The following is a 19,988-nucleotide window of genomic DNA, read 5'->3' on the forward strand; positions in this document are numbered from 1 at the left end:
TGAGCGCATACGCTGCCCACACGCCGCATCTTAGGTGCAAAGATTTGGGTGATCCGAGATGGTTGGTGGCTTCCGAGACGTGATGACGCGACAGGCAGCACGAAGTGTTTGCTTTCTGTTGCTGACGCTCTTCTCACGCCAGCACGGTGACAGCGAGTGTTTGTTTAAGGGTCATTGAGTGAGATCTGTTCTTGTTTGCCTGTGCGCATGTTAATTACAGAATAGGTGCCAAGGTAAGGGAAGTCCAGTTGAGAACAGCAGAGAACTAAATGATGGGATGAAATTAGGAAATTTGATGGGGTCATCTGGCACCATCTTAGGCCTGAACCACAAGAATTGTAGATAGCTGGGGGAGGTCACATTCCTGCAAGCTCACAAGCTGTTATTGATGTTGCTTGCAGGCCATACGAGACAGTGGAACCGGCTGAAGGTGCCACGGCACGCGAGGTGGCCAGTGTGCTGCGTGAATGGCACCCACTCTGGAAGAAGCTGTACTTGGTGAGAGATAGAAACATATTTACTTGTGGTCAACTACAAACAAGCATAAACGGATGACTCCATACACAGAAACACAACACAGCACTGACTCTGAATGAAAAGCTTTATTTGAAAGGAATAGCACACATGGCACTTCTTCAGGAGAAGAACGCAACAAAAGAAATTCGTGATCAGGACTGCAAAAAACAGACATTTGAAAGCTTTCTGCATTAAAAAAGAATGGAAGATGCATGTGTCAGCCAAGCGTACATAGCATTGTCAAAACAAATTTTTTTTTAAGTGTCTGTTCTAACCTTTTGCAATCCTCGTCATGTGTTCCTTTTGTTCTATTGCTTGAGCTCATGATACACTTCTATAGATGCTGTACCTTTCACATAGAGCCGTCAGTTCAGAGTCAGCACTGTGCTTTGGTTCTATGTAGTCATCTGCTTTTTTTTTTCTTTTGCAGTGTACAATATGACACCATACTAAATCACCCAACTTTTATGCACAAACTGATATGCACAGCCGTGTGTAGTAATAAGCTTATTTACGTGCTGTGTCAGAGGTGCACCAACTGAAGGCACGGTGCCAATGACATCTTCCACAGATGTGATAAGCACTAGATAGGAGAAAAAGACAGTCGCTCTCTGCCACCTATTATCTTGGGGACTGGCCGTGATAAGTTACATGTAAACTGGATGTGCCTATGCAAACTGCTCCACAGCCAAACTACAAGAGTGGATGTGTGGGATGTTGGTACGGCATTGTTAAAACCAAGAGCATAAAAACGACAAAGAGAGAGGGAGACAGACATGACGTGCAGAGGGTAATGGTCTTCATTTGTTTTTTTTTTGTTTAAAGTAAGGAAACAAGAAAATAAATAGAGGGCTGTGGTGTTCATGCTTGTCTCGATGTCTTTTCAACTGTATGCTGATCACAAAGGCAAATTGTGTCTGTAAACTTCAACAACTGTGTAGTTGCCATTGTTCATTGAAGGGTCATTAAATGAACAGTTGAAAGAATGGTTGAGGAAGGAGCTTGCAAAACAAAACCCTGCACACTTTCGTTGCAAAGTTGTGCGAGTTCATTTTCTTTTTCATTTTTCTGCATTTTCTGAATTTCTGTTGAAGGCACCGGTTTCTATTGCATAGGTGAGGTTAGGCTGACTGAATATACAATTTCCTGGAATGGTTGGGCACATCAGCATTGCTTGGTGACTGTAGCTGCGTTGTATTAGTGTTTGCAGCAATTTAATTACATGTTTGCATTTTTGGCACCTAATATTTATTCTTCTGGCTAGCACATCTTCAGCATGGCTGCTGACACGGGTGAGCTGTGTTCGTGCAGATTGAAGACATTTAGTTCAAGTAACCTTGCTGACCTTAGGTTACTGTCACGTGTTGTTTGAAACTTGCCCACCATTGTACTGACCTGCAAGATGTTAGTGACCTGACTAGTACTCGCAAGTCTTTGTGTACCTTCACCCAACAGCAGGACTGTTGACAATGAGGGCAGGGTGGTGTTTCACGCAGGAGCGGGACGTGGAGCGGTTCACAGCCCTGCGGCAGGCCATGTCTGACCTGGTTGAGTGGCGGAGGCAGCTTCTGTCGGCCGCGCTGACCCAGGACCAAGAGCGGGCCCTGTGCCTCCGTGCTGCAGCGCGCATCGACTGGGGCAACCGGCTCCTGGGTCTATCCTTGGTGCCCCGAACCGAGGGGGGTGCTGTGGCTGATCCAGACCAGCTGGGGCCTGTTGAGCTCTTTCAGGTGCACGTGTCAAGTGCTGCAGCGGAGGCAGAATCACGACCCCTGCAGCAGCAGCCAACCCATGCGGGTCCACACCTGCGGCTGTCCCTGCGCCATGCAAGCACCAGTGGCCTGGAGCTCCACTTTGCCCTCTATGATGCCCAGGCAGGACAGTTCTTCAGGTAAGCAGCTCACCAGCGATCTACCTATCATGGTGACTCAATGGCTGTGGTGGTCTGCTGCCTAGCGTGAAGTCGTGGGTTTGATTCCTAACTTCTGTGGCTGCATTTCGATGAGGGCAGACTACAAAAGTACTGCGAGCTTTTGGTGGAAGTAAACTTGAAATGGTCCAAATGAATGCCGAGTTGTTTCATGGCGGCTCTCTCCCACAGCCCCTGCGTTCCTTTGGGATGTTGAATCCAATCAGTCAACCAATCGGTCAATCAGCAAATCAAACAACTAGGTTAAAAATGGTACAAAGAAAGGCCGTTAGATTTGCCTTTCGAAAATACAAAATGTTTTACTCTCCTTTACAGCTTATGGCCAGTGATAATGTTTGTACCTTAGAGCTTCATCATAAAATAGTCCGTCTTACTTTCTTGCATAAGCTTTTGAACGTCAAATTCAAGATCCCGATTCCAAGACATCTTGCCCCTTTAAGGACACGAAATAATCGACAGACGCAAGAGCATGCCCTAAAGCCTATTTTCGCGAAGACAAATTCATTTAAGTACAGTTGTTACCCGAGCACCATTTCCGATTAGAATTGGCTTTCAAGGTTAGCTTTTGAAGCGCAGAAGTTTGACCATGCGCTTGAAGGACATTTCATCAGTTAAATTGATCATTTGGTATCACTTTGACAAAATTTTTAGTATTATGCTGAAATTTTACATAATTTTTTTGTATGTGTATAAGGGTAAAGTAGACGTCCGTTCATTCAACTCCGGTTAATAAAATTTTTCAGTTAATTCGATCTTGAGCAAAGGTCCTGGACGGCACTGATAAATTTCTATGGGCCAAAACTTTATTATAGTGATCTCAATATTGTCCTTTGCCGGTTAATTCCAACTAATCAGCTTTGCCGAAATACAAATTGTTATGCAGTGAAGCATATGCAATTTATTGCGATGAAGCGTACCAAGAATGGAAAGGGGCCACTGTCACGTATGCGTTGACATAGTATGCGTTGCATAAATATACAGGTGCGCACGTGCAGTCTCTGGTCACAGTGCGAGCACCTAGACACCTAATAAGCATACTGGCAGCTGTTCAGAGCTGTGTCTGATGTTGCTGTGGCGATTTGAGCCCTCGTTTCGCCCGCCATGCCAGTCTCGTATATGGGACAGTTAGCGGGGCGTAGGTCGTGTTTCTTTATTATATGCGCTTGTAAGTGCTGTGCATCAAGAAGCACAGAAAAACCATCTATGTTTTGTGAAAGCTAGCAAAAAGGAAGGCGGTAAGATGAAAAACTCAACGTCAAGGGGGCGTTTAAAATCAACAAAAGAGCAGGGGTCGTTATGAAACTCCGAAGAACTGCCAGTAACATTATGCATCTCTATGCTCGTACTGTCACTGGAGATGGTGCATGTGCGTGCGTAAATTAAGGAATATGGGCTCTGACCCTTAACGGTGGCACCTTTCCCTTTCCTGGTATGCTTCCCGCATAACGGGTTGTATTGCGGCGAAGCTAGCTTTAAAGGCAAGTACTGCCAAGTGATTCAATGGCATGGTTCGGCATTTTTTTAAGACGATAGTCTTTCTTTTTTTTTCAGCCTTTTGTTTAAATCGACCCGTCGGATAATTCGACCAATTTAGTTGGTCCTGTCAGGATTTAATTAATGGAAGTTGCCAGCATAGATATTGTACAGTTGACTTCCGTTAATTCGACTCCATTAATTCGATCCCAACAGAAGGTTCCAGCCAGCGCCCATGCATTTCTATGGGCCCGAACACTTGTTATTTCGATCCTAAAATTGGCATTTGCCGGATAATTCGAACTTGACCAGTCTGCACGCACGTGCCTGACCCATATGGTGACCCCAAAACAAGCACTTTAGTAGCAGCGTCCATCTCAACGGTGCTTAGGGGACAGTGAGCGCATTGAACACACATGATCTCTCGTCACAGACGCTTATTTTCAGCCCGCCCTAGAAAGATTTTCAAGCAATAATGGTGGCTCACAATGTATGATTATCGTATTTACCCGATTCTAATGGGCGTCTTTTGTTTTCCAAGGAAATTGGGCCGAAAATTGCCTGCATAGTGCAATCGGATATGAAACCATAATTGCCTTTGTGGCGTTTGTATGCTTTACTGCATAACATTGCTGTAGTGTGGCGAAGCGAACTTTAAAGTTCTTGCGGTGAAGCTGACTTTAGGAAACTAGCCACCGTACTAAGCCATCAGGTGAGTGTTAGATTTATTCTTTGGCTAGGAGCTTTAAGTCATTTCTATGTTAGTTTTCTACTTTGCATGCAGAATGCTTGCACACGTTTAAATCAGAGGCTATTAAACTCGACCAAATACTGCCAAATGAAACAGCGGTCTGCGTTGATGTTTTCTTCTGCGTCTTGTATAATTCGGCCCGCCAGGTAATTCTGTTAATTTCATTGATCCCATCAGGGTCAAATTAATGAAAGTCGACTGTATAGCAATTTTATTTTCTGTTTGATTGTTGTGATAACACCTTATTAGTGTCTGTTCCTTCTACTTGTTTGTCACGTGAATGTACCTACCGTACTCATTCATGGTTGTACAACTTTGTTATATGAATCCACACTTGCCTGGGCCAGAGTGTGGCCTGCACTATATTGAAATAATAATAAGAATAAAAAATAGTTGCATACCACAATGGCTTGTCAGATGGATAACTGCCTCCACAACACAGTGGTGTTTCAGTAGAATGCATTTCAACATTTCTTTGAAGATGCCGGCATTTGTGACTATTATTGACTCTACTGCATCGCGAGTAATTGTCTCGTTCGTGCATTTAAGATGTATACATGGACTTGCACAGATTTCAAATGAGAACTTCCCGAAAGAGACTTTCACTCTTAGTGTGTTAGATGTCTCTTATTTTTTTTATGATCGTTTAACCTCGTGTTCCTCGTGTTATGATCGTGTTTGCATTACCTAATGCGAACATTTATATTGACTATTTTTATTCTATAGTATTATCAATCAAGTAAAAAGGGGTAGCTGTGCCATCAAACGGCAACAACTCCTCCTCTGTTTATTTTGATCTTCAAAAAAAGAAAGAAAAAGGAGAAATTTTACTGCATTTGACAACCACTGTTTAAGCATTATCCATGATAAATGTGCTTATTTTAGCTTTTTTGATTACCTCTCTTTACTGCAACCTTGGCAAGTAATTTTGCATTGTAGTTTAGATTTAGTAAGGTCCTCGTGCATCGCACATGTGCACCAAAACTTTGTAATGGAAAAAAAAAATCCTGCTGGTACGTACTTCCTCCTTTGCATGCGTCTTTCCGTGCAAGAATGCTGCTGGCAACCACAATTAAGTGTGATATGACTCGGTGCAGAAAACTCTGTGTGAGATGAGAAGGGGACAAACAAACAGTTGAACACTTCCCAACTAAGGTTTGTTGAGGTCACATGACGCAACCGTACCACCTCGCCCAGCTTTTAGTTCGTCTTTGTGAGCAAGCAGCACTCGACAAAGACTCGCTCCCATGCAGTCTGGCAGAAGTCTTGCATGAGACAAAATTCTTTCGTAGTCCCTGCTCGAGAACTTTGGTGACATGGTGAATAAAAACCAAGGACTATGCTTGAAGCAAACATGGGAGTGTTGCGTAAAATCATGAAGCATAGTGAGAAAAAAATGAAAAGAAATTATTGGTGTGGTAAGTATCTCAGTGCAAAACTTATGGGAAAAAAAAAGAGTAAACTTCCATTTTTTTTTTAAGTGCAGGTAGCACAGAGAAGTGTTCTCCTTTTGATGCTGCCAATAGAGCCAAAGCTTCTAGGAGGACAATCAGGTCATGGACTAAATATATTTAAAAAATCTATGAGTTATGGTGCTAGAACTTTGAGCTGTATGGAATTTTATGTGCTTATTTTAAAGAAGAGGTCCTTCTTTGTTTATTTCACTTGGTTGTAATTTTATACAAGCTTGCTTAATTTTTCTGGACAACTATGTGAAGAATCAGTTTTTCTAAACAGGGGGTACCAATGGGATCTGCGCAATTCAAGAAGTCCAGTAGACCAACCTTATTGATCCATCTACCTTATAACAAAACTTGTGAGACTTTGAATTGAAGAAGACTTCGAGAAAGACAGTCATCAGAATGTGGCTTTGAAGTTTTGCAACTCTTTTTTTTTTCTAGTGTAGACGTGCTGGGGTAGATTTCTTGCATTGTGCAGAAGGCATTGATGCCCCTTTTAGCAAAATCTGAGGAAATTTTTTATTCTTTGCAAATTTTTTTTGTGAGACTAAGTAAAGGCAACTTGCACAATATTAGAATAAAATGAGATAAAAAAAATTTACCTTTTATCCAAAATGAGCACATATAATTTTAAAAAATTTTTTGCCGCAGACCTAGTTCTCCCCTTAATACTGTCTGTGGCACTTGATACGGCATATATTGTGTCCTTGCGCATCACTACCAGAGTTTACTTGAAAGCTAGATTTCATAGAACAGTTAATTTTCCCTTCGCTTTCTCTGGCTTCAGCATCTGTCCACTTCATGATATTTCAGTAGTGTTCTAATCTTACAAAATGTGGTAGATTAGTGTTGGTTGCCAGTGATGATCTCTGTGGTGCCATCCAAAAGTGGTCTTGAGCGATAAGTGCACCGATGTTGCAACTTTGCCTCCCTTCTAACCGCTAATGGGCTATTAAAGCCCGCAATGTCGAGAGGGACTATACAGTGGAATCTCGTTGATACTATCTTCACGGTAAGCGGAAAATAAAGCGTATCATCCGAAAAGCGTATTATCCAACCAAATCGTATTATTGGGGGAAAAAAAAAACCTATTATCCCGGAAATCATATTATGCAGAATCGTATCGTGATTCCACTGTAGCAGCATGGAGGTGGACTCGCAATAAAGCTTAACGCGTACATGACTGCACAAGAAGGCGACAGGACAAAACACTCCTCTCAACTGACAATTGAGAACAGTGCCTTGTCTCGTCTCCTGCTTGGTCCACTGTTTGAAGGACACTGTTGTAGCGACAGTTTTGCTTCTTTCTTGCAGTGAAAATTTCCTGGTGAAGAGTGCTAAGTGTGGCCAGTCGAGCTTCCTGGCCAGCCATGCTGCTGTCTTCATGGTAAGCCATCCTTGATCTCACTGGTCACTTTGCTTTAACATGTAATTGCGCAGAAGAAAAGGGGGCGGGGGGATTACGAGAGGAAGATTAGTTGTTCCACTCACACCATCTCACCAACTCCTTGCACTGCAGCAAAACCCATATGTCACATTATTCTTAAATAAATTAGAACTGTCTGTCTGCAGATTGCAGGGAACCCTCTTAGAATCGTCCATGAGTTTCCAATAGTTCTGCAGGTACCACTGGAGTTCCCTTCAGTTTTTAATATCGGAGGGTTCTCATTAGGATCACGTGTGAGTCTTCAAATGTATCAAGGAGTGGGATGCTCATAACTGGCATTCGTGGCAATTTGTTTATACAAATCTGAGTCACTAGAGTGCGGTTATTTTTTGCAGGCATGGCATGATATATGGGAATGCAGTTGTGCTATGTGAAGTTAAGTAGTGTGTTTGAAGCAGTTGGCCTAGCTCTCTGTGGCAGTGCATTAGTAGAAGGGCTAGGGTTGGGGCTAGTTGGGTGTGCATGTTGAAGTGAAATGCACTAATGAGTCATAGAAATGCACTATGAAACGACATATTTGATACTTGGACAACCTGGACGTGCTTGTCCCGGTGTTGTGTGTTTGTTTTCATCGGTTGTTCTTGTGAGGCTTACTGGCATGTTTCACTTCATCATGCACTTGGCTAATGTAACAGTTTATTTATTAAGAACTTTCAGACTCCAAACATGCTTGTATTATTTAAAATTGAAGGAAGTCGTTGTGGCTGAGCATCAGATGATGCTTTGTACTCTCTTCACTAAGAAATCACGATTGTGGGACACAGTGTCTAGGGCTACGGCTGACTACAGCTACAGCTGATCTCTTTAATTCGGGTTGCAGCTGCACCACATAGCCATATTTTTCAAGGTTAGAATATTCTAATATAAAATTAAATTTATTCAATAGTAAAGGATGATAAGGCAATAGCTATTAATTAATAAGAAAATACTACTTTTCTGTCACCTTTGGCACCTGTCACTTGATCTGTCATTTTTAAGACGCATAGCGCCACCTTGTGAAAACTATGAGAAACAGTGTTTCTCCGTAGCTTCAAAAAGCAACATTTTAAGTATTTTTTTTGCATTTCTGCGAAGAAACTAAATTCCGTGATTTTTCGCAGAATCGCAGATAGCTAGTGCCTATAACCATGAGAAAGCGGAGAGCTTCATTAGGATAGTAAACTTATGAAAAAGTGAAATGCAAGCTTGCTTCTGGCAAACAGCTAGTAATGGAATGTTAAGAGCAGTTTTCATTTGCGTTATGCTAGCTGTATGATGGCAGTTTGCTGATATAAAACGGACTCAAGAAGCAGCAATGAGCTAGAAGCCGAAGTCTCTTTTTTTTCCCCCTCATTTAGAACGCTGTCAGTGACACATCGATGTGGTCAGGGCATATTAATTGTGAGCCTGGGCAAGATGAGTGACACTTTTGAGCAGGCATGATCAGTCCATGCGCTGCAGCAAAAATAAGCCAGTGTGCAAGCCCATAGTTTTTCAGAGAGATCACAGCTTAAGGACGCTTGTTTTATGATCATGCAATAGTGAGGCATAAAAGCGGCGCTTCACTCATGGGCATCTACTACGGTTTGATGATTGCACTCTTTTACAGTTAAGATTCGGTTTTTGAAGTTATTTTGTCTGGAATTCCTGACAGTGCAGAAAGTAGCAGCATCAGCCTTTCTGATGTCTGGAAGCGGTTATGCTCGGATGACTGGCTTCAAATATTGCATTAGGATCAGTTGTCTGTGCCAAGCATGCTGGCTTGGTACACTACAAGAAACTCCGTTGCGCGTAAACACCGGCGTGTCCGGTGCCGATGGCACGCGAAAGTGACCGAGAATATTATTGGTGGCATTTTGGAAAGACCATGTGGTCTGTGAGCGGCCAGTATGCTTCAATTTTCGTGATTTCGCTTATCTCGAAAGTCCACTTATCTTGAAACTCCATTTATCTCGGAATTTTTTTTCTCGTATTTTACAGCTTTGACTGTACCAGGAAAAAGGTAACGGGGCAGCGTCAGCAGCGTCGCTTGCACTCACTTTTTACTTGATGGCAGCTTGCTAGCTAAGCCATGCTTCTCCGGCTTATCTTTCCCCATTTTTTTTTTATCTGGTGCTGCTCGCGCGCACTTGCTCGGCTTCTCACTGCCACTTTTTGTGGCCTCAGGCCGCAGCAGTGAGCTGCGAGTCGGTCTGTATACTTCCCCCCCTCTGATTTCGGCTGCTGTCTGTGACGCATCAGTGTGGTCACAGCGTAATAATCGCGACTTTGGGAAGATGATAGGCTCTTTTTAGCAGGCACGATCAGACCATGCGCTGCGCGGCCAAAGGAAGTGAGCATGCGAGCCCACAGCATTTCAGAAAGATCGCAGTTTGATAGATTAGGACACTTGCTTCATGTTGGTTCGACGGTGAGGCATAAATGCTGCATCACTCGTGAGCGTCTGCTAAAAGGGTGACGATTGCGCTTTTCCATAGTTTTGGTTTTCGAAGTTAAATTATCCGGAATTCATTATGATGCAGCGTTGGCTTTTTGGATGCCTGAAAACGGTTGTGCTCAGATGACTAGCTTGAAATATTGCATTAGGATCAATCATCTTGACCCTGTGCCAAGCATCTTGTCTTGGCATACTGCCAGTAATGCCGTTGTCCGTAGAGCCAACGTTTGCGGTGCCAATTGCCATGAAAGTGACCAAAAATATTACTAGCGACATTTTGGAAAGGCTCCATGTGGTCTATGCACGGCCAGAGGGCTTATATTTTCGTGTTTTTGCTTATCTCGAAACTCCGCTTATCTAGAAAATTTTCTTGTTTTTACAGCTTCAAGTTAACAGGCATTTATTGTGTTCAATATGATCCTTCTATAACAGTTTGATAGTAGGGGTGTGTGAATATCAAAATGTTCGAATATGCATCACATACACATGTTTAATATTGAATAATGCACTTGCACATGCATTTATTAGCAAGTTTGGTTATTTTAACATGTTTGAACATTGAAATTATGTTGTTAACGATAAAAAGGTAGACTAGTAAGGCCGTTACACTCCAAGATTCTGTAGTTGACTCATTTAACTTTGAAAATTGAGTAATTACCACTAGCTGTCTGTTATCGCCTACCTGTGTCAACCAGCCCACAAATGCCCGTAAATTCAGAGGCATTTGACTCTGTGCCAGCTGTCACCCATTGCTTTGGCTGCCAAATGATAAGCTCCCAATTGGGGGTGACACTTGAAAAGTAACAAATCTGCAAAGCAAAAGCCGCACTCACACCTAACCAAAATGAAGTGGTGCTGTACTGCTTGCTATGGCCGTTGCTCAGAAAAGAACTGCAAGAACCATTGTCTTTTCTTTTTCCCATGTTTTGTGACGCATGCAAGCTGTGCTTCTGAAGCACAGCTTGTGCAGCAGGCCCCCTTCTGTTGTTTTCTTTCAGTGTGAGACATCTGATCGAGTCACTGTTGTCGAGGTACTGAATCTGCAAGAATATAACGCAACCACCAGTATAATGTGAGGTGTAATACAGTATACCTTATTTATAAAATGTGGTATACTGCAGGCACACCAGTTATAATATTTCAAGCTATTGCAATTAATACACAAAAACAAACTCTACATAACAGATGAAATAATTCCTTGTTGTTGTCTAAGATTTCTAAAACGATGCACTCCCACAATACGGACTAAATATGGACAGAAAATGGCATATCAGGAACCTTATGTATTAAAATTAATTCGAAGGAGAATTGAATTTCAGTACCACTATAAATATTTTCAAAAACATTAAAAACTTATTAATCATTTCTGAATTTAATAATCATTTCTGAATTAAAATACTCCCATCCATAATGTTTGGTATGGTTCTTTATCCACTTACTTTTTATCTATTTGGTGTGTGTAAATATATGAACGCGCGCAATATGTTTGTGTGCATACAAATATCTTTGTGTGTGGTATGAATATGTCTGCATGAGAAAATAGACAAGCACGTGTAATGTATGTTTAATGTATATACCGGGTGTGTGAGGTATTGGCTTCAGGCAGAGAATATCTCCAGCAAAAACTGACATATTTTCACCAAACTTTGGGAAATACTTCTCTTACGGTTTATTTCCACAATTACTCAATGAATCCGCCATCCGCAGCAATAAATTATTCAATTTGGCTTTGGAGACGGCTGCTTGCACGGATCAGGTGGTCCTTGGAGATGTTGGTCATTGAGTCAGCAATGGCGGCCTTTAGTGAGTCTTTTGTATTGTATGGCTGTTTGTTTGCCTCTCTCTTAACGACTCCCCAGATATAGCAGTCGAGTGGATTTAAATCTGGAGAACTAGGAGGCCACAAGTTGGGAGTGACGGGGTCGTAGAAGTTGTCAGCCAGCCACTCCTGGGTGCCGCAGGCGGTGTGGGCAGGAGTCGAATCTTGCTGAAAGACATAAGGTCTTCCTTTCGAAGCAGTCACTATCCAGGGCTTTACATCGGTGGCAAGCACCTCCATGTACGCGGCAACATTAACGCAGAGTCTTTCTGCAAAAAGGTGTGGCGGCATGACGTCAACCTCGTTGCTGACGACGGCTAATACCATCGCGGACGACAGAAATTTTGTGTGCATCACTGTAGGCACCTCATCAGTGCTTGCGCAAAGCCACTTGTCGTTACGGCGGTTAAATTTTTGGTTTTTATCTGAAAAAAAAAAAGAGCATTCCAGGCTCCTCAGGTCTCTTCAGCTTGCTTAGCAAGCACTTGGACCGGAGCAGACAATTCTCCCGAGTTTTCTTGGACATGAATTACCCCCTCCTCATGGCATGGGAATGGCACCTCAAGTCCTCGTGCACAGCGAGCCTCACTGTTGACTCTGCGACTTGGAGCTCCTTTGCAATGGCCCGCATTGACTTCCCTGGGTCGTCACTCACGATGACTTGCAGCCACCGGAGAAAATCAGTGCTTCTGACGACGTCTGACCGCTGACTGTGCTTTTTCCTTTTTTGCCACAGATGTCACGTCACCGCCAGAACACATCAGTTCTGTCCGCACCTTGTAAACGAAAGACTTCGCTACGTTCAGAAAGGTGGCAATTTCCAAGTCGCTGTGGTGTGCGGCCTGGGCGACGAGGACTGCATGGCGTTTCATTTCCTGCGTCAACCTGTACGCTTCCATCTTTGAACAAACTGCACATTATGAATGAGAAGGGGTCAACCAACAAGAAGCCGCACGCCTAGATAGATATGATGAGCCTGCCGGTGTCTATGGGGATAAGGAATAGTGTTCTCAAATACCTCGCGCTCCCGGTATGTATTCCATACAGTATGTCAGTAATATATAGACGTGCATAGACAAGGATACATCAAGTTAATGTACATGCACCACACTCTGCCAATTGTATTTATTCAAACAGCTGCTTTTTATGTTCCTGTACAGGATGTCTACCGGCCCGAAGGGCAGCAGCTCCACCTGGTGGTGCGAGTCATCCGCACAGGTTGTTTTTCCCTTGCCTCTTTATACAATTGCACATACTTTGTTGCTTCAAATTAGGAATAAACATGAAGCAGAGGATGGTGATTGTTTATAGCACTGAAATAATTCATTCCTTCATTTGTTTTATGTATTTATTTATTTGAAATACCTTGCAGAGCCCTTTGTGGGTAATTGGGTAAAAGAAGTAATGGCAGTGTTTTAATTTTTGGTATCAAAGAAGTCGTTTTTTTTTTTTTTTTGCAAGCTTTTCATGAAGCGTCAACTCTTATTTCAGAGGTAAATTTTGCACTGTGGCTGCTATGTACATTATCTGAAATTAGGCTTTTTACATCAGGTGGCCTTTAACAGTGTGGAGCATTTTAGCTTGGTGTAACATTCATACTGTTACTGTTACCACCTTTTTCAGATACCATCTATGCATGCACAGCTTGGCAAAGCTGATGATAACTGGCTGGGGCAGTAATGATGATAGTGGAGTGGTAACTTTATACTAAAGTCCGTGCCACACAGGCACAGAAATTGACATTAACTTGCTAATGCCTTAAAGCTTGATGCCATTTGCATGATGCCACACGGATAAACCTAGTTGCCTTAATATTATTCATTATCTAATGCTTATCTAGAACTCATTCAACTGAGAAATGCATACTCTCGACGCTGTAGCTTGCACAGTGCAGTGAATTTATGTATTTAAAACAGCCTCTTTCATGTAAAAATAATTTATAAATATCTTTCATCCATAGGTAAACCTTGATACAACGGACTACAGTCGAATGTCGTTAATTCGAACGTGCTTAATTCGAACTGCCGGTTCATTAAAACTGATGCTGTGGTCCTGTCAAAGTTATGTGTATTCCAGTGGGCGAAAACGCCCAGTAATAAGAATGCTCAAGCACTTGCGACGGTTAATTCGAACATGCTGCGCTCGGACAATGCTCTCAGCAACGCGCCAAATCACACGGTGGCGCCTCCGACCAGCATTGCTCTGACCCTGCCACAGAGGAAAAGCTTAGGAGAGACCCTTCAACACCACGTGCGAAGGGAGAGAAAAAGAAAGCCGGGGTGAAATTTTCACCCTCTCTCAAATGCCAAGGTTGCCATTTCTGCGTTGTGCTGGAACATGCGTGTATGTGCATCCCCGTCTCAGCCACCTGGAGAAAAGGGCAGTGAACTCTTCTCCTTTCTGTTTCTATTTTCTCGGCACGTATTGCCCACCAAAGGACCTCAAAACAAAGGTGGAGATTCTGCACAAAGTTGAGAAAGGCGCCCTTTGCAAGGCAGAAATCGCCAATAAATGTGACATCACAAAGAGCACTCTGTCAACTTACATCAAGAACAGGGAGTCCATCATTGCTGGGTATGAGAAGCAGCAAGTCCAACCACCCAGGAAGAGGTCGTGGACATCAGCACATCCTCAGCTTGAAGACGCTCTGTCATGTGGATTAAGCAGGTTTGTAGCCGGAACCACCCACTCAGTGGGCCGATAATTGCAGCCAAGGTGAAGGAGTTCACAACTAAGATGGCTGTTGAAGAATTCTCAGCATCGGATAGGTGGCTGTCACGGTTCGAGGAATGCCGTGGGCTCACTTTCAAGACTGTTTGCGGCGAGAAGGCAAACGTTGACACAGCCGCATGTTGTGAATGGCTCTCTGGGGAGCTGAAGGATCGCCTTGCCTCCTACTTGCTTGACGACATCTTTATCACGAACGAGACGGCACTCTATTACAAACTGCTCCCCAATAAAACGATCACTTTTCGGTGGGAAGAAAAGCAAGGAAAGGCTATCAGTGATGGTGTGCACAAATGCGACGGGCATGGAACGTTGCCGGTTGCTCGTAATCGGCCGTGACCATGAATATTTTTTTCAGACTGGGTCTGCGTACTAGGCAGAAAATTTGCCGCGAAAGGCCAGAACATTCTTCTTTTCGTCGACAACTGCACGGTGCACTGCAGTGTCGAAGGCCTACGTGCAATTTCTTGGCTTTCCTGCTTAAGAACACGACAGCTCTGCTCCAGCCCATCGACATGGGCGTCATCCAAAATTTTAAAGCCTTGTACTGCGGCTTAGCCGTGTCCGGGGAAAAGGGGATCCTGGAGGTTGAGCCGAAGCCGGGTGTTTGGACCATTATGGCCCCCCAGCGGAGGCAACACACCTCTTTGGCCTCGGCTTCACGTAGACGGCACCCCCGGACTGACCCACCCGGGGGAAATCGGTAGTTGCCTTTTCCTGTCTCTCTCTCTCCCTCCAACCTTCGTCTTTCTTACTTTCACTCTTTCCTGTCCTCTCTTTATTTTCCTTTCACTTCCGACTTCGCGGGCAGCAAGGGTTAACCTTGTGCATTATATCCTGCCTTGGGTATATGTATTGGTTATAGTGGTGGCGTACAGTTGGCGTTTGCAGGACCTGTCCCTTACAGACTCTGCAGCGTCCCCTTGTTGGGCTCCATGGTGGGTGGCTGGCGCCACCGCCGAAACTCATCCCACCTATATGGATAGCTCCTTTCCTGCACTTGCTGATCGCCGCCCGAAACGGGGGCGCAGCGAAGAAATATTCCAATTTTTTGGCTGACAAATTGAGAACTTTCCACGATACCACGTGGTACATAGTGAGAAAACTGACAAGTCCGTGAGAGTGATCTCACCCTTTATTGTTGCAAAGACTCTGACAGAGACTATAGGACCAGGTTACAAGGCGACGAAGTTGGCCAGCGGTGATCTCCTTCTGGAACTCCGCGATAAGAAACAACATGATAAACTACAGAATCTAGTGTCGTTTGGAAATTTTCCTGTGACTGTGACCCCGCACCGCACCATGAACACCTCCCACCGGCGGTGTTATTTCTGATGACGACATGTTGGAGCTCACTGAAGATGAACTTCTGGAAGGATTTAAGGAACAAAATGTTTTGGCTGTAAGACGAATCAAGATGAGGCGCAATGGTAAGGAGATTCAGACAAAACACATAATTCTTACGTTTGGTTCAAGTGTTCTACCCGAGACCATTGAGGCCGGATACGTCAAACTACGTGTCAGGCCATACGTGCCAAACCCGCTCCGATGCTTCAAGTGCCAAAGATTCGGCCACAGCTCGCAGAACTGCCGAGGCCGACTGACATGTGCTAAATGTAGTGCCTTGGAACACACATCTGAATCGTGTGAAAACTCTGTCCGCTGTGTGAACTGTGATGGGGAGCACGCCGCATACTCGCGGTCCTGCCCGTCCTGGAGGAAAGAAAAGGAAATTGTAACTATAAAAGTGAAAGAGAATATTTCATTTAAAGAGGCACGAAGGCGGGTAACCTACCTGTCTAAAACCAGCTTTGCCGATGTGGCGCGTCAGGGGGCAGCGTCACAACGGTCTCCGGCTACTGTCCGGCTCACACGTAGTGAGCCGGCGGTGACGCCATCCGCCCCCTCGGCGGCTGCGGCTACCACTGCTCCGCCATCTCACAAGAAGGGGCCATCGACCTCCGGGCTCGTGGCCTCAAAGGTCTCGTCCACCGAGACGAGGCCCTTACGTCAAACACTGCGCTCGCAAGAGCGCGTGTCCAGTGCCTCGCAAGAGCCGATGGACACAACAACCGGTCAGACGGCGCCGCCAGCGCCTAAGGAGCTCCGCGAATCTCGCGATCGTTCCAAAAAAGAAAAACCCCGCATCACAGGGCCCGACAAGGGCTCTGTAAGCTAATTTAGAGTCCCTTCACACACAGCGCAAACCTCTTTCTCAATATGGACACGCAAATATTGCAATGGAACGTTAGGGGACTTCTTCATAACCTCGATGACGTTAAAGAGCTCCTTCATAAATATAGTCCGAGGGTGCTGTGTGTCCAGGAGACGCATCTGAAATCAGGAAACACAAACTTTTTAAGGCAATATGGCATTTTTCGCAAAGACCGTGACGACGCTACCGCCTCGTCGGGCGGTGTCGCTATAATTGTCGATAAAGGTGTTGCCTGTCAACAATTAAACCTCCGAACTTCCCTTGAAGCAGTTGCTGCCCGAGCAGTACTGTTTGGTAAACTAGTCACTGTTAGTTCGATTTACATCCCCCCTTGCTATCAACTTTCCAAGACACAGTTTCAAAATTACATAGATGAACTTCCGCCGCCATATATAGTTGTCGGAGATTTAAATGCACATAACACTTTGTGGGGAGACTCTCGTTGCGATGCGAGAGGGCGCCTAATTGAAAACTTTGTTTTCTTCAGGTGCATCTATACTTAACCAGAAAGAGCCAACGTATTTCAGCGCTACACATAACACATACTCATCCATTGACTTAAGTATAGTATCGAGTACACTAATACCGTACCTGGAGTGGTCTGTTCTCAAGAACCCCTTAGGGAGCGACCACTTCCCTATTATGTTAAACTCAACAAAACAAGATGGATGCTTGCCAAGTTTTCCTCGATGGAACGTGGACTCAGCCAACTGGCAACTGTTCCGAGAGCTTACATGTTTATGTGGCGATGACATTGCTGATTTTAATGTAGACGATGCTGTGGCTTATCTAACATGTTTTATTATTGACGCTGCTACGAGATCTATTACGCAAACTAACGGATTGACCAAGAAGCGCCGCATCCCATGGTGGAACGATGAATGTAGGAAAGCACGCAAAAACCAAAACATAGCTTGGGGATTGTTTCGCAATTCTCCAACCACCGAAAACCTAATTAATTTCAAGCAGGTTAAGTCACAAGGCAGAAGAACCCGTCGACGTGCAAAAAGAGAGAGTTGGGAGAGGTACCTCTCTGGCATAAATTCTCACACAGATGAGGTGAAAGTATGGCATAGGGTGAATAAATTGAAAGGCCGGGAGTCGAACCCTCTGCCCTTAGTAAGTACCCAAGGAGATAACCTGGAAGGTCAGGCAGATTGTCTGGGCGAACACTTTGAATATGTATCCAGTGCATCTCATTACACAGAAACATTCATGAGGTTCAAAGAACGTGCAGAGCGACAGCCCGTTAATCGGAAATGTGCTCGAAATGAAGATTACAACCGACCGTTTAGTTTAGCTGAATTTAAAACTGCTCTCGCTTGTTGCAACACCTCAGCACCAGGTGCTGACCGTATCATGTATGAAATGATCAAGCACCTACACCCTGAAACATAAAAGACCCTCCTCTCTCTTTTTAATGTCATGTGGGCTGCTGGGTACATTCCATCTTCTTGGAAAGAAGCTATAATAATCCCTATACTTAAACAAGGCAAGGACCCGTCCTTGCCTAGTAGTTACAGACCCATTGCCTTGACAAGCTGTCTGTGTAAGCTCTTCGAAAAGATGATTAACCGGCGTCTTGTCTATCTCCTAGAAAGCAACGGAATACTAGATCCGTACCAGTGTGGCTTCCGAGAAGGTAGGTCGACTACAGACCACCTTGTCCGTATTGAGGGGATTATAAGGGATGCCTTCATACACAAACAGTTTTTTCTATCTGTATTTCTTGACTTAGAGAAAGCGTATGACACCACATGGCGCTTCGGTATTATCCGAGACCTATCCGCTATGGGTGTGCGCGGCAATATGTTGAGTACTATCGAAAGCTACCTTTCTAACCGTACCTTTCGTGTAAGGGTGGGCCGGGCATTGTCGAGGTCTTTCACCCAGGAAACTGGTGTCCCGCAAGGCGGTGTGCTTAGCTGCACACTGTTTATTGTTAAAATGAACTCTCTACGCATGGCTATTCCACGAACGATGTTCTACTCTGTATATGTAGATGATGTCCAGATTGGTTTTAAATCGTGCAACTTTGCTGTCTGCGAACGACATGTCCAGCATGGCTTAAATAAAGTGGCTAAATGGGCTGATGAAAACGGTTTTAGGTTGAGCCCACAAAAAAGCACATGCGTCCTTTTCACTAATAAGAGAGGAATAGTACCAGACCCTTCTATTGAGCTCTCTGGTACCACATTACCTGTAAGCAAAGAACACAAGTTTCTCGGCATCATACTGGACTCGAAACTCACATTTCTTCCGCACATCAAATATTTGAAGGCTAAGTGCCTGAAAACAATGAACTTATTGAAACTGCTGTCACGTACAACATGGGGCAGTGACAGGAAATGCATTTTAAACTTGTATAGGTGCCTTGTCGGCTCATGACTTGACTACGGCGCGATAGTCTATCAGTCTGCTGCACCCAGTGCTTTAAAGATGTTGGATCCTGTTCACCATTTAGGAATCCGCCTCGCGACTGGAGCCTTCAGGACAAGCCCCGTACAAAGCCTTTATGTGGAAGCAAACGTGTGGTCGCTCTATCTTCAGAGGACTTATGCCAGTTTTACATATTTCCTTAAAACAAATTCAAACCGTACACATCCTACCTATTTTACCATAAACGATACCACATGTGCCACACTATTTAATAATCGACCAACAGCGAAGCAGCCCTTTTCGCTACGCGTGAGAAAGCTCAGTGAAGAAATGGGTGCTTCAGTACTTGAACATTGCCTAATGCCTCCAGCGAAGCTGCTACCGCCGTGGCAGTGACTGCTGGTTGAATATGACACATCGTTTATTGAAGTCACAAAACACGCGCCAGATGCACACATTCAAATGCACTTTTTAGAACTAAAGTCGAAGTACTCTTGCCCTGAATTTTACACAGATGCATCAAAGTCACATGCTGGTGTTTCCTATGCGGCAGTCGGTCCGTCCTTCTCAGCATCCGATGTACTTTATCCCCAAGCAAGTATCTTTACGGCCGAAGCCTATGCAGTACTATCGGCAGTGAAACACATTGATAGACTGAAACTCCAAAAGGCTGTAATATTTACCGACTCCTTAAGCGTTGTTAAAGCGTTAATGATGCCGCAAAAACATAAACACCCTGTAATTATCAACCTCTACTCACTGATCTGCTCTGCTTATGCATCTAAACAACAAATCATAATATGCTGGGTGCCTGGGCATAGAGACATTGAGGGTAATGTTCTTGCCGACCAAATG

At 44.2% G+C, this 19,988-nt stretch overlaps 1 protein-coding gene across 1 annotated transcript in view; it reads left to right on the forward strand.

The window, feature by feature from the left end:
* LOC119461652 (dedicator of cytokinesis protein 3-like) overlaps positions 1-19,988 on the forward strand; it is a 160,967-nt gene that overhangs the window by 12,608 nt on the left and 128,371 nt on the right. The window contains exons 5-8 of the mRNA XM_037723018.2: positions 402-498; positions 2,013-2,407; positions 7,445-7,517; positions 12,973-13,030. Of these exons, the coding sequence (XP_037578946.1) occupies positions 402-498; positions 2,013-2,407; positions 7,445-7,517; positions 12,973-13,030 (623 nt within the window). The remainder of the gene's footprint in view (positions 1-401; positions 499-2,012; positions 2,408-7,444; positions 7,518-12,972; positions 13,031-19,988) is intronic.

The sequence above is a fragment of the Dermacentor silvarum genome, chromosome 8 (assembly GCF_013339745.2).
Source record: "Dermacentor silvarum isolate Dsil-2018 chromosome 8, BIME_Dsil_1.4, whole genome shotgun sequence".
Lineage (NCBI taxonomy): Eukaryota > Metazoa > Arthropoda > Arachnida > Ixodida > Ixodidae > Dermacentor > Dermacentor silvarum.